At 30.6% G+C, this 16,318-nt stretch overlaps 1 protein-coding gene across 1 annotated transcript in view; it reads right to left on the reverse strand.

Annotated features, from left to right (window-relative positions):
• The window catches only part of LOC106468191, a 133,116-nt gene that overhangs the window by 95,401 nt on the left and 21,397 nt on the right, over positions 1-16,318 (reverse strand). The window contains exons 2-3 of the mRNA XM_022396510.1: positions 11,768-11,883; positions 10,567-10,640 (exon numbers count right to left, since the gene is read on the reverse strand). Coding sequence (XP_022252218.1) covers positions 10,567-10,640; positions 11,768-11,883 — 190 coding nt within the window. The remainder of the gene's footprint in view (positions 1-10,566; positions 10,641-11,767; positions 11,884-16,318) is intronic.

The raw sequence follows: 16,318 nt of genomic DNA on the forward strand, positions 1-16,318 counted from the left end.
AAAATACATCTTAGTTACTAAACTTGATATATTAGTGGAATTCTATGGTATTAATGAAATCATTCATGATTTTTTAGTTATTCAAAAGTATATATAAAACCTAAAAAAATTATTTTGTTTCATATCCTCAATGTGCTAATTTTTGAAGGGCAACCTATGTCAAGCACCAACCATGTATAAAGGCTGTAACTAGAAGAGATAATTGGTTGCTTTACTTCTTTAGAATATTACTTTGCATGATAGATGGGCAACATGCAAAAAGAAAAAAGGCATGAGAAAAACATTGCTTTACAAACCTTAAGACTTGATAAAAAATTGCTATTTTGCATATGAAACATTGTAATGTTTACTGATAATCTGCCAAATTTCGTTAACATTTGCTTACTAATTTAAAAGTTATAGCATGAAAACTATAACAAGCACAAAATGGTTACGAGGTCAGTTCCAGGGACCAGGCCCATGTTAAAAGAGTTAAATCAACAGGACGTTATCACCTAATAATGATGCCTGAATTGGGTGATTATCAAAAACACCAATTAGAAAATTTGCAACTTACTTAATAATCTATTCCCAATTATCACAATTTTAACATTTTTACCTAAATCATGGTTTTTGAAGCCTTTACATTAGGGAAATAATATTTTTAAATAGAACTGTATGTTGCTCAATTGGTGGCTGATGTTTTTCTTTATAACTAGAACTATCCTTCATTACTTAGTACTCATCACATATTTATCAACATCCAAGAAAATCCAGTAGGACAAGAAACCTGACTAGCAACCTAACTAGGACTATCTACCTGAAATTGTTTATCCAATCTTTAAAATGAAGTTTTAAATTATTTTTACTTCCCAGAGATGAACCCCTAATGTGAAAACATGAGATTTTGATTATGGAAATTAAAATTTTCTCCACAGGATAACTGCCCCAAGTAAAAAATGTGTGATTTCAACAACTGAACATAATAATATGTGTGGGAAGACAAACAATAAATTTAATAACACTCCTCCAAAAAACCCATTGGAATATTAAAACACATCAAGCCATAGTAGGGCAAAACAGTCTTTTTCTTGCAATATTAAAAACAAACAAAAATACAATCTATTGAAGTTGAAACCAAATGACCAATAAATAACATATGATTACAGAGAAGTTATACAAACGTAAAACTAAAACAGTTTTACAGAACTTAAAGTACTATAATAATACTGTACATATTTAATAGAAAACAAGTTCACTTACAAATCTACAGATTTAACTCAGTCTTAATTCAGTGAAAAGTCAAAACATTAAAATATCACGAAAAGATATGCAACAAAGTTAAAGTATTAGGCCTAACAGTTTGACAATTTGAAATAGAGATGTTCATGTGCTATCATAGGCAAGTGTTGTTAAAGAGAAATCATGTTTAATCTTATCATACTTCTTGCAGAGCTGCAACTACTGTAAACAGCTGTTTCAAGGTTCTGACAATGTTACATGAAATTCCATAATCATGAAACACTACAATCATAAGAATAAACATTCAGTTACATTGCACTGATTGTTCATTATCACATAATAAACACCAGTAATAAGATACACTAAAATGTAAACAAGTTCTACAGGTTGAGGATTGTGCTGTGATTAGCAGTGGGACATGGATGAACAAACGCAAGTAAAAACATAAACCTTAAAAGTTAAAGTTTAAATGCAGAAAGGCAGAAAAACATTGGAAAAACCAAAAGGGCTAAAAGTTGTTATAAACATTAATTAACTGCAGTTTCTTTTGTTTTGTTTTTTTCCACAATCCTCTTAGTTTGTCCATTGCAGCTCAAAATCAGAAGTGTGTAAAAATAGCATTTCAGATCTATCTTTTGTTTCCTTCAAGTTGCTGGCCAGTAAGGTTTTCATCCAACAATGAAATTTTATCAGTTGAGTTGATTGATGAGAAACAAAACTATAACTTTTAAAGTATAATATTACATATATAAAACATGTTTCACAGAATCTTTTGTCTGCAGCTAATCTGTTTTTATAAGAAGCTGTCCGTATGTCACTAAAACTTATATAAACTAGAGATTGTGTACTGTGCTGTGATTATCAACTGATCAGTGAGACCAGCATAGTTAGCTTAAAAAAGGTGAAGGAAAGTTTCATGGTTCATAGGAAATTGACTAGTGATAATAACTAAAAAAGACGTAGAACAAAAATCCTATTTATCTGTCAATTCTCTTTCAAATTCTGATAAAGAAATGCTTCAAAATTGTTACTAATTATCTGATTAATCAATTTTATAGTTAATACATCATTTTTCTTTTATTTTTATTATTAACTTATTCACAACTAGTTGCAATCAGCTAATACATCAACTGAATTCTATTAACTCTTTCACAAGTTGCTCAATTCAACTGACCTCATCACCACTTTTGCACTTATTATATAACTTTTAATACACTTTGTGTATCTTCACAAAATTTTGCAGAATTTTAGTAAACATTACAAATCTTTTGTATAAAAAAAATCTGATCTTTAATCAAGTATTTTTACCACAAATTTGTCCATCAATATATATATATATATACACAGTATTTCTATATACTAGTTGGAGTGCTAAGTGATTTCTACATAAAGATTAGAAAAACTTTAATTCATCTCAAAAATCTCAAATTATATTTGCATTATCTCTAAAATCTTCTAAATAAATTCCAAACATATTTTTTTGGTAAAACTTTATATTTTATCTGTTATTTTCTCTACCCTAACTTTCTACAAGGTTGGTCAATGTGACCAACCTTGTAACCACCAAAAAAAAAAACTATCAAATAAATCTAAATTACCCTTTTTTTCTTTCTAGAATGACTTCAAATTGAAATATGAAACAACATTTGTTTATCCTAAATAGCCTCAAACTCATAACAGTATACATCTATTTATACATAAATTTTACAGTTTTATTGCCTTTTTTACCTTGTCTAACTACTATTTGCACCATTATAATTTGTAAATCACTTGGCAATCATGCAGCTCACATTATGCTATCGAATGACATTACGCATAAGCTAACTCGCAAGTATGCCACCTGAAAATTTTTGTTATATTATTATTTATTTTACTAATCTAACCTTAACTAACATAAAAAGTTCCTTATTTTTATGTTTTAGTTACTTTTATAATAAATTGAAAAAACAAGAAAAAGTATCTACCTGGGTTGTCTTCTTTTTTTTCTGCTGTCGACTTTTGACGATACTTAACTCTACTTTTTTATACTAATGGTAGTACTGCATTAAACAGTGTATTTAATCCTTTCAATGTGGCAGGTCAAAGGTCACGATCATATGACTTTAGAGAGCTATTTTTAAAATTTTATTAAATAGCTTTGCTATTACTTATGTCAAAGGGATTCACATCAAAACGAAGATTATATTTCACATTTTAATATTATATGCATTTTAATTTCTTACTTTAAAAGGAAATATAAAGAAAAAAATGATAAATATTATTTTTTGCATGTCACATAACACTTCCTCTTGTGTTATTGTTCAGTTTATAATTAATTACACCTACCACACAACGTATGCAGTAGTTAAAATATTAGAAACTCAAATTGGAGATATTGACAAGTTATAATTATAAATAAGAACCTCCTACCTCTTTGATTTGTCGAGATATAAGTATACTTAGCCAATCTAGTAGTCTGGCTCCTACTACTACTCCAGTCTTTCAAAACCTCTTGTCTAGTCCCACCTACTTATATTTTTCTAAGAGTTTATAACCTATAGAAAGAGCAGTTAGTTGTGTATGCAAGTCTTATAGTCATTTGTAAATAGCTTGAAGGGGAAAATCGTAATTTCACCTAAACTGTTAAAGTGTGATGTCTAAGTTGTTGCTCTGAAGAAAAACAGGATTTTTTAAAGCTTACATAAAGCTTGTTTAGACACCCATATAAATTACAGGTGTTTTGCGTGCACTAATATAGTAAGTTGATTTTTATATATATATTTGAAGCATAAAAAAAATTAATAGCTCTACACCCTCCAATTGGAAGAACAAAAGAAGCTTACGGTGAGGCTTAGCATGTGCAAAGCTCAAGCACAGAGTCTCATAACCACCAAAAGTACTCCAAATCTTTGTTTTTTGAAGTATATTTTCTTTATTCTTGTAGGTTTTAAAAAAATATCTACAATTTGAGCATTTGTAAATAAATAATAACAAATATATATATATATATATATATAAATACATATGTTATGTATGTTAGCTGAAATTTCGCTATATTTAGCAAGATACTGGTATTATAGTTAGAGATTTGTATTTGGACTTTGTAGGCCCATATATTTATGCCTGCTGAATTTGTATTATTCTTCTAATTGTCTAAATTGAGGTAATATAAAAGCAAATTATACAACACTAGCAGCTAGAAAACCTAAAAAAAAAGGTTTATTCATAACATTTTAGAAAGATACAATACTCTACAAATGTCTGCAGAATAAAATTATGCACAAATGATATACATCTAAAATAAATAATGTACATAAAATTGCATGAAATGATATCAAGTTATACACATTCTAACATAAAATTTATACAAATGTTGACACATGATGAAAGGAACAACCAGAATGATGATGAGGAACCCACTTTGAGACTAATAATGCTTGGAGACATCTTGAAAGTGTAATGAAGAAAAACTTTAATATAAATTTAACATAACAGCAAATGTACAATATTTCAACAAGGCTTTGTCATCATCAGGTACAAATGATGACAAAACCTTGTCAAAACATTGTACTTTTGTAAAGAACTTTACAAAATACTTCATTCAAAATTTAAGGTAAAAAGTAACCACTGTTGTACTTTGAAATACAAATATTAAAATATTTAGAGAAAAAAAAATGTAAACAAAGGAAGAGAGCAGACATAGATAAAGAATTAACTTCTTTGAAGAGTAACACTTGTGTGATACTCTTCAAAATGTTTAATACAGAGAAATTAATTACGCAGTTTACATTTCCTTGTTACTTTATTTTCTGGGAGGCACAGTCTGCATCTCTTCCTGTGACTTCTATTAATAACTGTTGAGAAATGCCTGCCAAGAGTGAGTCTCAGAGTTGATGAGTCCTGCACAGTTCTTGAAAGTGGTATACCAGAAGGACCTGGTCTGATTTGAAGTAGAGGCTCAATAACAGCTATGACCAGATCCATTATAAAGGCCTTCTAGCATAATGCCGGCTGATTGGTTTGTTGTTTGTACAAAATTTAAGCATTTACAATTGTCAAGCTCAAAAGTTAAAAAAAAACATTTTTTTTATTCCATTTTATTGTCCTTTGTCCAGCAGAATAGTAACTTAAGTGTTCGTTATTCAGGTCCACCCCTCCCACAATTAACTGAGGTTTTGCAACCTCAGCATCCCTCCCTCTTCTTGTCACAGTTGTCATAGTATTAGTGTGTAAAGTTGAAAGTGCATAAATGTCTCGTTTGTCAGTCCACTTCATAGCTGTCAGAGTTCCACATTTAAAAAAATGTGCCTCCCCTATCTGTTGGTTTGTAGAAACCATTTGCCATGGGAAATACAGTCTATCTTCCCTGCATGTCCCGCAAGCATAGGCTCCCATAGTCAGTAGTTTGTCAAATAAATATGGGGAAGTGTAAAAGTTGTCCATGAAAATCCAGTGTCCTAGTCTGTTGTACTTGTCCATCAGTTCCATCACAACGTTGTCTGCTAAACCTTTAGCTGGCATTTCTCCCTCTTTGCTGGTGTAGATTTTAAACTTCAGACAGAATCCACAACTTGATTTCACACTTGACAGGTTTCTTTGGTAAATATTGAAGGAACTAATTCCACATTTTGTGCCCAGCATCTGTTCATCTATAGTTAGTTCTCTGTTAGGAGAGCAGTGGGAAACAAAAGAGTTTAATAGACGGTCTATGATAGGTGTAACCTTAAAAAGTTTATCATGGTTAGGGTCAGTTCTAGGAAGAGCATTAGTATTGTTATTGAAATGTAAGTAAGTGTGGCTAGCTAAAAACTTGTCCCTAGAGAAGATGTTAGTAAACAAAGGATTATTGAAAGGAAGATAGGTAGACCAATAGTCAGAAAGAGATGGATAACGTTAAATATGCTAAAATTTCAGAATGTGTTACATCAGTGCATCTGATTTTTGTTGTTGTTGTTGGTCCACCTTCTTCCTGGCATCTGCGGTTTGCAAAACTGGTTTGTTTCCTTCACAATTATACTTAAACTTTCTACAGTGAATAAAAGTTTAAATAAATCATTAATTGTGTTCAAAGAGGTGACCTGTCTAGACACAGGTTCACCTCTGTTGAATGTAGGTATGTTTCTTTGCTCCTCCTCGGTGATCTGCAGGTATCATTGCAAGCAAGGGACTTCTCCTGCTGGAAAGAGGCAGTCCTAGTACACAAAGCAGTTATACCCCTTCCCAGCCCTATTTCGTTTCTGTGGTGGTGTAGCTTGTCTAGATATACCTGGCCTGGGTGGTTCCTGTACATCTTCATCTGATGAAGACCTTTGAGCTACTTCCAGATCTGTCCATAAGACAGAATCAAGAAGAGCTAGTTCTACCTGAGGCCATCTTGTTTTGTACTCTGATTTTGTTCAGGGCATAGCAACTGAAGCATCAGCTTCCTCGACTGTTGATTCCCCCCCAACAGACTGCCACTTTCGTGTCAAGAGAAAGATGCATGCAGTAAAAACTGCATCTCCTCCTCATTGATAATCTTTTTCTTTTTCAATTCATGGAACTTTGCTTTAAGTTCTCTTTAAGCTTCCATTTCTAGAAGAAAAAACATTACATATATAACTTGCATCATGTATTCTTTGTTGTGTAACATTATTTTATGTATTACATGATTTGTATTAGTTCTTTACGTGTATATATATTCTGTGATGTGTATCACAGATTTCAGAAGCAGTACATTTTGTGCTAAAATCCAGAAACAGCTACAATGTATTTTGGTCAACAACTTTATACTAAAACTATTGAACGTAGATGTATTATATATATAATAATTACTTACTTCTAGGTAAAAAATCAGTAGCAATAAATATGCTTCAAGTAGAGTAGATTTGCTTGGTACCAATTTGTCTATGTCTTCCAACAAAGTGTAGAGAAATAACCAAAGTCAGAGTGCTTGACTGAATTTGAATGCTTACAAAATAATAACAGGATTTGAAACCTGAATGTTTATTGGTTGATGAATAAGTTTACTGAAAGAGAAGTAGGATTTTACAACCATGTGCACCAGTAAAATCTTTGTACACCTATACAGTATACCTCTAAATTTCTAACATCCCAGAAGGATTACCAATATTCCAAGAATTGCGATGTTTATTTTATTGGCACCAAACCATACTATAAACATTTTGACAGATTCATCGTGCAGTCTTATTGCTCTGGAGAATACTTGTTGTAAAACACTTTAGGATACATACATAAACCAATAAATTAACATCCTGTTGTTGGCATAAACATTTTCACAGATTCAAAGTGTGATTACTAAAGTTAAATTTCCTAGTAAATATTGTAAGATATATAATCCGATACATTAGACATCTGTTCTCAGAGCAGGGGTCAAGTCAACTATCCCTTCATGTTTTGTTGCTTTTGAAGGTATCGTATTACGGCATCATGTAAACAGTCCACGGATGCAATTAGCAATTTATTGCTTCATTTTCAGTGGATTTATACTTCAATTGTAGACAGTAAAATACACATAGAAAATAAATGTGAAATTCTTAGCAGTTGAAACTCTCAAGAGAAGTACTTTAAAATCTTATAAACAATAATCAAGAAACAGGGCAAAGCTGCTCATTTTATTTCTGATTTTACAACTTTTTGTTATACTTTGATGATTTATTTACTGACTGAAGAATAGAATATTCTGTTAGGGTAAAGGTAATAACAGATGAAAAATAGTTTTACTATAAAAAAAAAGTTTCATATTTACTAAGAGGTTTTAGCAATTATGAAAATGAAGGTTGAGATTTTTGAGACAGTGCTTGAAGTAGTAAACAAAATATTTGATTCATTCACGGACAAATTGTTAGCAAAAATACTTCATTGAAAAACTTATTTTGTTTGTACAAACGACATGTAATGTTTACTAAAAGTTTGTCATATTTTGTGAAAGAGTGTATTAAAAGTTAATATTAACACTATATACAAGTAAAAATGGTCACGTGGTCAGTCCCTGGGACTCAGCCTATGTTGAAAGAGTTAAAGGAATAATGCACCAAAGAACACAGAATAATAATATGCAAAAAACAAACATTCCATAACTATCACAATTTTTCTGGTTTTCTAACAAGAGCCATTACAAATTCATTTAAGCTAATTGATATGTTTCCTGTCAGAATCAAGCTTCAACCAAAATTGAAATTGACAGTTCTCTTTACTGAAAACATCATAATATAATACATCATTTGATAGATGAAAACCTTGGCTTTCTATTGGTTATAAATACTATAGCACTGAGCATCAGAGAGAGAAACTATTGGCAGTTTCTAAAAGAGAAGATGTAACAGTTGGGCATGGCAAAAGGGGTCTGGTTGTATATTTCATAACTCTGTAACCAAATGAGAATGAAGACTGAAAATTATGCTTTTCCTGAGTGATGAAAATATTATAAGGCATAATCTACATTAAATTTCACACTTCTTGGAGGGGTGGTAACTAAATTAGAGAAGAGGGGATACCTAGAGAGCAAATGTCACAATTCTCACACTAGATTTTTCTAATATTATCCTAAAAAGTAAGAACTTAAAACATATATACTATTAAAATATGGATTGTTAACTATGTTTTCATACTATATTTATTGGTATAAAAAGTAGTTTAATTAGATTTTGAATGAAACTCACCAAAAAACTCTCATGACATTTGCAGAAAAAGATGCCCATGGAGAGAGGGTTAAACCAATTAACCCTCTCACTCCGGGTACCCTTCACTGCGCATGTGTTTTAGTGTCTTACATTCAAAATTTTATTAAACTACTTTTTGTTTATGTTATACCAATTAAAATAGTATAAAATCTTAGCTAATAATCCATATTCTAATAGTATTCAAGTTTTAAGTTCTTAATTCTACAAGGAAATATATAAAAAAATCCTGAATTACTACTAGTGTGACCCACGTGACACATTTTGTCTTAGCATGTTATCATCCCTATTTTATCTATCACCCCCTCGAAAATGTACAAAATTAAAAGTAAAATACTCTCTATAAAATCGATATTGCTCAAACAAACCATAACTTTTATAGCCTTCAATTTTCTTTGTATACAGAGCTATCAAACAGAAAATCAGAACCCTCCTGACACACCCTCTGTTTCACAATTCATTGACAGTTCTCTCTTACGTTTCATTATCTATAACCAATAAAAAGTTAAGGTTTTTATCTATCCAGTGGAAAAGTTAATGACTAGCTTGGATGAATTTGTAGTGGTTCTTGTCGCATAACAAGAAAGCCAGGAAAATTTTGAGAGGTAAATGAATTTGTCTACTTTTTGCATGTTATTAGTCTGTATTCTTTGATGAATTATTTAATTAAATAAAATTGTTAAGTGGTTTACTATAATTATTATAAAAAATCAGGCTTAACTCTCATCGACAATCAAAGGCAAGATGAAAGAAGATTGGATAAGTACTTTATTTCTTGTTTTTCATATTTATTCTTTATTTATTATTATAAAAGTAACTAAAATTAAAAATACAGATCTTTTTAAGTTATTTAAGACTAGATTAGGTAAAATAAGTAATAATAAAAATATAAGTAAAATGGTTAACGAGGCACGCATGCGAACAGCTCGTGGGTAATCTAATTTGATAAAGTGATGTGAGCTGCACGTTCACAAAGTGATTTATAGCTTGTAATGGCACGGATAGTAGTTAGACACGGTTCAAAGAGCAATAAAACAATAAAATTTAATTATAAATAGATGTATAATGTTACAAACTTAAAGCTACTTAGGATAAATGAATGTAATTTCGTTACAATTTGAAGTCATTCTAGAAAGAAAAAAAATGTAAATTTAGGTTTATTTCAATTATTATTTTTTTTTTTTGGTGGTTATGAGGTTGGTCGAATTGACCAATCTCATTTTGAGATAGGGTAGAGAAAATAACAGATAAACTATACGGTGTTAGTGAAAAAACGTTTGAAATGCATTTAGGAGGTTTTAGGGATTACACAAAGGAAATTTTAGATTTTTTTAAAGTATTTTTAATTTTAACATGAAAATTACTTTGCACACGGACTATTCCTAACAAATACTCAATATATTCATGGACAAATCTTTATTTTATTTTATTAAAAATACTTCACTAAGAAATACGACTTTTTGTATGTGAAAGACTTGTAATATCAGCTGAAAGACTGTTAAATTTCGTGAAGGTATACCCAATACATTGAAAGTTATAAGTATTAATTTATAAAGACTTTAAACAAGAACAAAATGTGATGTGACTCAGTCAAATTGACCGACCCCGTGTCGAGAGAGTTAATAAGAACATCCATAAATTAGCAGGTGCATATACATATACAGTAAAAAAAAAGAAAATATCATACTTGTTAAACTCCAAGTCTAAACAACTAGGTCTCTTCCTGGCAACTGGTAACTTTGAAATGTCCATCAGTTCCTCCTGAAATGTACACCAAGTTACACATTCATTTTTTAGTAATAACATTTAGTTCTTAACTTTAAATCTGATTATGAGATGAATTTTTTCAGAGTACATGACAAGTTCAATCACTTTTTAATTCAAAACTATCAGCATTTAATCAGCTTGATATTACTAAAAATAGTGATTAAAAATTATCTGTACAACTCTGGACTGAAAATACCAGTCACAGCTGGGTTGCGAGAATATTAACTCAATGTTTCATATTTTTTACTGAATGATACAGGTGTATACTTGAAAAAAAAAGCAGAAACATAGTACCTAGTTCTTAAGATTCTAAAACAATACTATCCTTTAAGAACACTGAGAAAGGAAACAAGTTTCACTTGTATATCACACAGGGGAAAAAGGAAGAAATTTCTGAGGGATTAACTCAACTCTTGAGAGGAGGAATTAGGTTTGAACAACAACTTGCATTGCTCCAACTCTGATAAGGGAGTGAGTCACAATCAGATGTAATCCTGAATCTGGAGTTTGAACGTTTTAATACTCAAGTTTTCCTTGTAGTAAGATTACAAGTAATTATTTTAAAAATTATAAGTATAAATGCAACCATTTTTTAAGAAAACGATTCCACTCTAACAGTTCCTTTTAGCAAGTTATTTATAACTTTGTCACACATTCTGAGTAGAAATATCTCCCCCACATCAAATCAGAAAGCTGTCAAAAGAAAATATGAAATGACTGGTAGTTTTAGTATCTAGTAAAAGTTCCAATCATAAATAGAGCATCTTTTAATTCATGATAATCTTGACTGTGTTTAAAAGTGATGAATACTACTAATCATCTTACAACTGACACTCAAAACAGTAAGAAATTTCATGTATTAAAGTTTTCCTAGTTATAAACATTTGAAATTTTCATTAGCTACTTATGAACCCAACATCTTTCACTGGATACAAGGTCTTGTTTATTACAAAAGCCAGCCAAGCCTAATGATGATAACCAAGCTACACTTTTTTTCTTTATTCGCAAATCTCTGTAACAAAAACGTTATTTTAAACCATTCCTGTTGGTTTAACTGACTATGGTATATTGTTTTCACAAAAACAATTTCAAAAGAAATTTCTACCATTGATTTAACTCACTTTAGTGTACTGATATTCAGGAAGTGGTTTCGGAGAGGTATGACTTTTCACTGAGCCTTGTAAAGATGGTCGACTTAATGTTTCATTTTGATCAGAAAACCCACTTTTACTTTCATCTGAAACAAAAACATTGAACTGAAAACATTTACGTTTTCAAAAACTAAATAAAGAATGCAGACAAAATCTTACCTGAAATATTATTCTTGAATTGCTAATATTTATAAATCAAACACTTACAAACAGATACATCCTACCCGTAGTAGTACAAACAGATACATCCTACCCGTAGTGTACAAACAGATACATCCTACCCGTAGTAGTACAAACAGATACATCCTACCCGTAGTAGTACAAACAGATACATCCTACCCGTAGTAGTACAAACAGATACATCCTACCCGTAGTAGTACAAACAGATACATCCTACCCGTAGTAGTACAAACAGATACATCTTACCCGTAGTAGTACAAACAGATACATCTTACCCGTTGTAGTACAAACAGATACATCTTACCCGTAGTAGTACAAACAGATACATCTTACCCGTAGTAGTACAAACAGATACATCTTACCAGTAGTAGTACAAACAGATACATCTTACCAGTAGTAGTACAAACAGATACATACATGTTTAATCCCATAATATCTGGGTGAGAATCAGATGATAATAATTAAGAAACTTAACTGATGTATGCAAGTTGTAGTTTGTGTTATGTAAAAGCATACTTTCATTTTAATTTTCTTTTCTCTACTAAAGGTCACGTACATCCTATATTTCCTAGTCCTGGTGTACCTAATTAAAAACATTTTATTACGCAACTACAGAGAAGTTTCAAAGGTTGAAATATATATATTTAAAAAAATAAATGTTTAAATTCTTTTGTTAAAATACTCACACAATTATGTCTGTTTAAACTGCTTTTAATAGTATACTTGTGTACTAAATTTAGAGCTCAAACAATCAGTCATCAAATGCCAGATAAGGGTAATAAAGGAGATTATGCAATGAAAAAAATCATCTAATGTCATGGCAAGCTTAAGTATTTTGTTTGAAAAATGTTTTACAACTAAATACCTGACAAACACAAAGTGAAATAATTACTGAAGGTTGAATAAATTTTGTTTGCATCCAGGAAAATCAAAGTGAAAGAATGATTACTACAGAAACTCTCCTGTAAATTCAATCACAACAGCTTTCAAACATTAGGTTTTAAAATAATAGAACAAGCAGCAGAAATGACTTTTTTGGTTTATGAAACAAATTACTAAAAAAACAATTAGATATATTAACATTTTGTTATAAAAAACACTGAAATGTTTGAGATTTACACTAAAAAGGAAAATGAAGTTGTTTTACTTATGACTGTGTTTAAACTGTAGCAAAATACATGCAAAAACAGAGTACTTTGGAGTACTATAGTTTTAAAAGTTAAACTATTAGTCAATAACAGGAAATATGGCAATTAAAATTGCTTATTTAAACTTTATTGCAAAAATCTTCCCACAAAAGTGAGTGTGTTTGTGAAAATTCAAGTTTGATGAACTGTAATAGAAGTATTGATTAATTTAGATTGTACATCTAGCACTCTGTTAACAGATACTTTCTTCAATATACCTTCCCCTGCAGTTGGATCTTTAGGTCTTCAAGAAGCTTACAAAAACAGACAATTCATAATGTTATACATCATATACTACTGAATTCTAAGAACTTGCAATTGAAAGTACAAATGAATATGTTAATTACTCTATATCCAGTGCTGACAATGCCCTTTGCTTGATAGCAGGGCCTTATCAGGCTGGATAGGATGACATAGTTGTGGTTGAGACTAGAGTTTGAAATAGTAACAAAAATCCTACCCGCATGAGTAATTTGGGTGCCCAAAAATTCCTGACCACTATCAACACAACAGTTTCTAACATGCAGAAGATAAAACAATATGAACCATGATGCCACACAGTTTATATTTATTTCATGTGCAATGTCTTCCTTACTCTATCTAGTAAAAACATATATAAATCTGACGATAATAAAAAGTTATGAATGTTTGGATGAAAAAGTAAAAGAAAACAGTGAATGATATAATTATAAAGATCAAAGATCAAAACGATGTTAATATTGAAACTTTTTGTGACCATTGTGTATATTCTTACTATTGTTCATGAGGCACTGAAACAAATTCAAACAAACATCTTTCCATTTTTTTTAACTTTTCACCAATTAGTAATGAGCACCTATTTAGTGGTCATGAAATAAATATCAAAGTATAAAGCTTCCAACTGTTCCTTTGATTACATACTATTAAGTTAATGATATTGGTAATTGGTAACGAAACAAAGTAATCTTTAACAGTTCACCCTGACTAACTGTCATTATACAATATCCGCATAACACCGCCAATATTTGTACCTGATAATGACACTTAGGTTGTACATATCGATGTTACGGCATCTATGGTCACCTGTAATTATAACCCACATTGAGGGATTACAAGACTGCTGAGTGTGCCTGCGCTATCAGAAAAGTACCAGATAAACCAACTTTGGACAGAAAAATAGATTATATGAGTAGGCCTAAGGAGTAAAAGCACTGTACAGTGGCAATTTCAAGGTTATAATATTGCAGAAATACTATGTACTGATTTTTGTTTTCTTTTTTAACAGAGGATAGTCTTTTGTGAAATATTTTTTCTAGATTGCATGTGCAGTGTTAAGCAAATTTTTCAACTGCTACATAAATGTTTAGTCCACATATGCTAACGTTTTTAGGCCCTGGGTAGACCACACAAGCTTGTTTGGGTCTCCACTAGCTGCAGTGGCTTAAGCATGTCACGATGCAGCTCCAACGGTTTTTACAAGTACATTGCAGCAGCTCTTCGATATATGAATGCTGGAATACAGATAACATTTTTTCAAAAAATTCACTTTTGTAACACTTTCACTGAGCAATGTATGCCTCCTAGAATACAATTTTTTGGGGGAAGGGGTAAAATTTCTTAAACTGAGGAGCTTCCAGGGTCCTCTTGACATCAACCTGTTCTGTTAAACTTATAAATATATCTGTTTTAATTTTTTTGACAACTGGTACAGGGATTAATATGTTTAGTATCATCTTGCAACTTTGCTATCAAACTTGTTCTGTGACACAATTTTTATTATAGTGAATAAGCAACCTGGATTCAGAAATTTTCCTAATTATCCATAGTTTATATGAGTCTCTTAGTTCGGTTCATAAAGGTAAGTAACGTTCAGTTTAGTGTTAAACTGATATTTCTAGATAAAAAACATGCTCTTAAGGAGTTAGGTTTAAATTACAGTAAGTGATTTTTAGAACAAAATCTTGTTTCTATTTTGGAAGATAAAAATACAGTTTAGACAGAAAAATAGATTATGTGAGTAGGTCTAATGAGTAAAAGCACTCTACAGTAGCAATTTCAAGGTTATGAAATTGCAGAAATACTAATACTACTACTGATTTTGATTTTATTTTTTTAACAGTGAAATATTTTTTTTCTAGACTGCATGTGCTGGTGCAGTCAAACGTTTTAACTGCTACATAAATGTTTTAAAACAAATTATCCCCTGTTGTAATATCTCAACATTTTTATAGTTAGAAATAACCAAGAATTCAGTATCAGTAAACTTAACTAATTTTCTAAGTACATTCCTATCAATATCATGAATGTAAATAAGAAATGGTAAAGTCACAATTCTAATAGCCTTTTGATTTTTCCCATTCAATAACCCTATAATCCAATCAAGTACTTTTCCCAGCCCCTACAGATGTGATATTTTTTCCATCTAACCTTTTGGGTGAACCTTATTAAAAGCTTTTTAAAATCTAAGTACACCAAGTTTACACCATTTCCCTAGTTCAGATAACAAGTAGCATCCTAACAAAAACCAAAACAAAAAAAAGGTTAGCAAAGCACGACTTCTCTTTCATAAATCCATCAGAGCTTTTATTTATAATATCATATTAAATGACAAACTCTTTCTTTGTGTATGATGTATGTACTAAAATCAGTTGACTACTGAAACAGTTTAGTAAAAAAATATTTAAAGAAAAAAGGGATATACATGGGACTCAATCCTAAACCTCTTGCACACAAAGCATGTGCTGAGCCATAAAGGCCAAAGATTTTTTTCCACATATGCAGTATTATGAAGTGGAATACTATATATATTAATTGTTTCTAAGCAATTAAAATCAGTACTATAAAATAATAATGAACATAATGTAAACCAGAAACAATATAAAAATTGAAATTCAAAATTATCCTTATGTTATAATTCTTAACTCTCAATAAGGGCTTGGCAAATTTGACCAATCACGTGACCTTTTTGTGCTCATTTAAAGCCTTTATAGATTTAATACTTATAACTTTCAATATAACGTGTATGTCTTCACAAAATTTGGCAGTATTTCAGTTAATATTACAAGTCTTTCACATACAAAAAATCATATTTGAAGTGAAGTATTTTGAAGAAAATAAAATAAAGATTTGTCCATGAATATATTGAGTGTTTGTTTTGAATAGTCCGTGTGCAAAG

Source organism: Limulus polyphemus, unplaced genomic scaffold (assembly GCF_000517525.1).
Source record: "Limulus polyphemus unplaced genomic scaffold, Limulus_polyphemus-2.1.2 Scaffold2909, whole genome shotgun sequence".
In the NCBI taxonomy this organism is placed as follows: domain Eukaryota; kingdom Metazoa; phylum Arthropoda; class Merostomata; order Xiphosura; family Limulidae; genus Limulus; species Limulus polyphemus.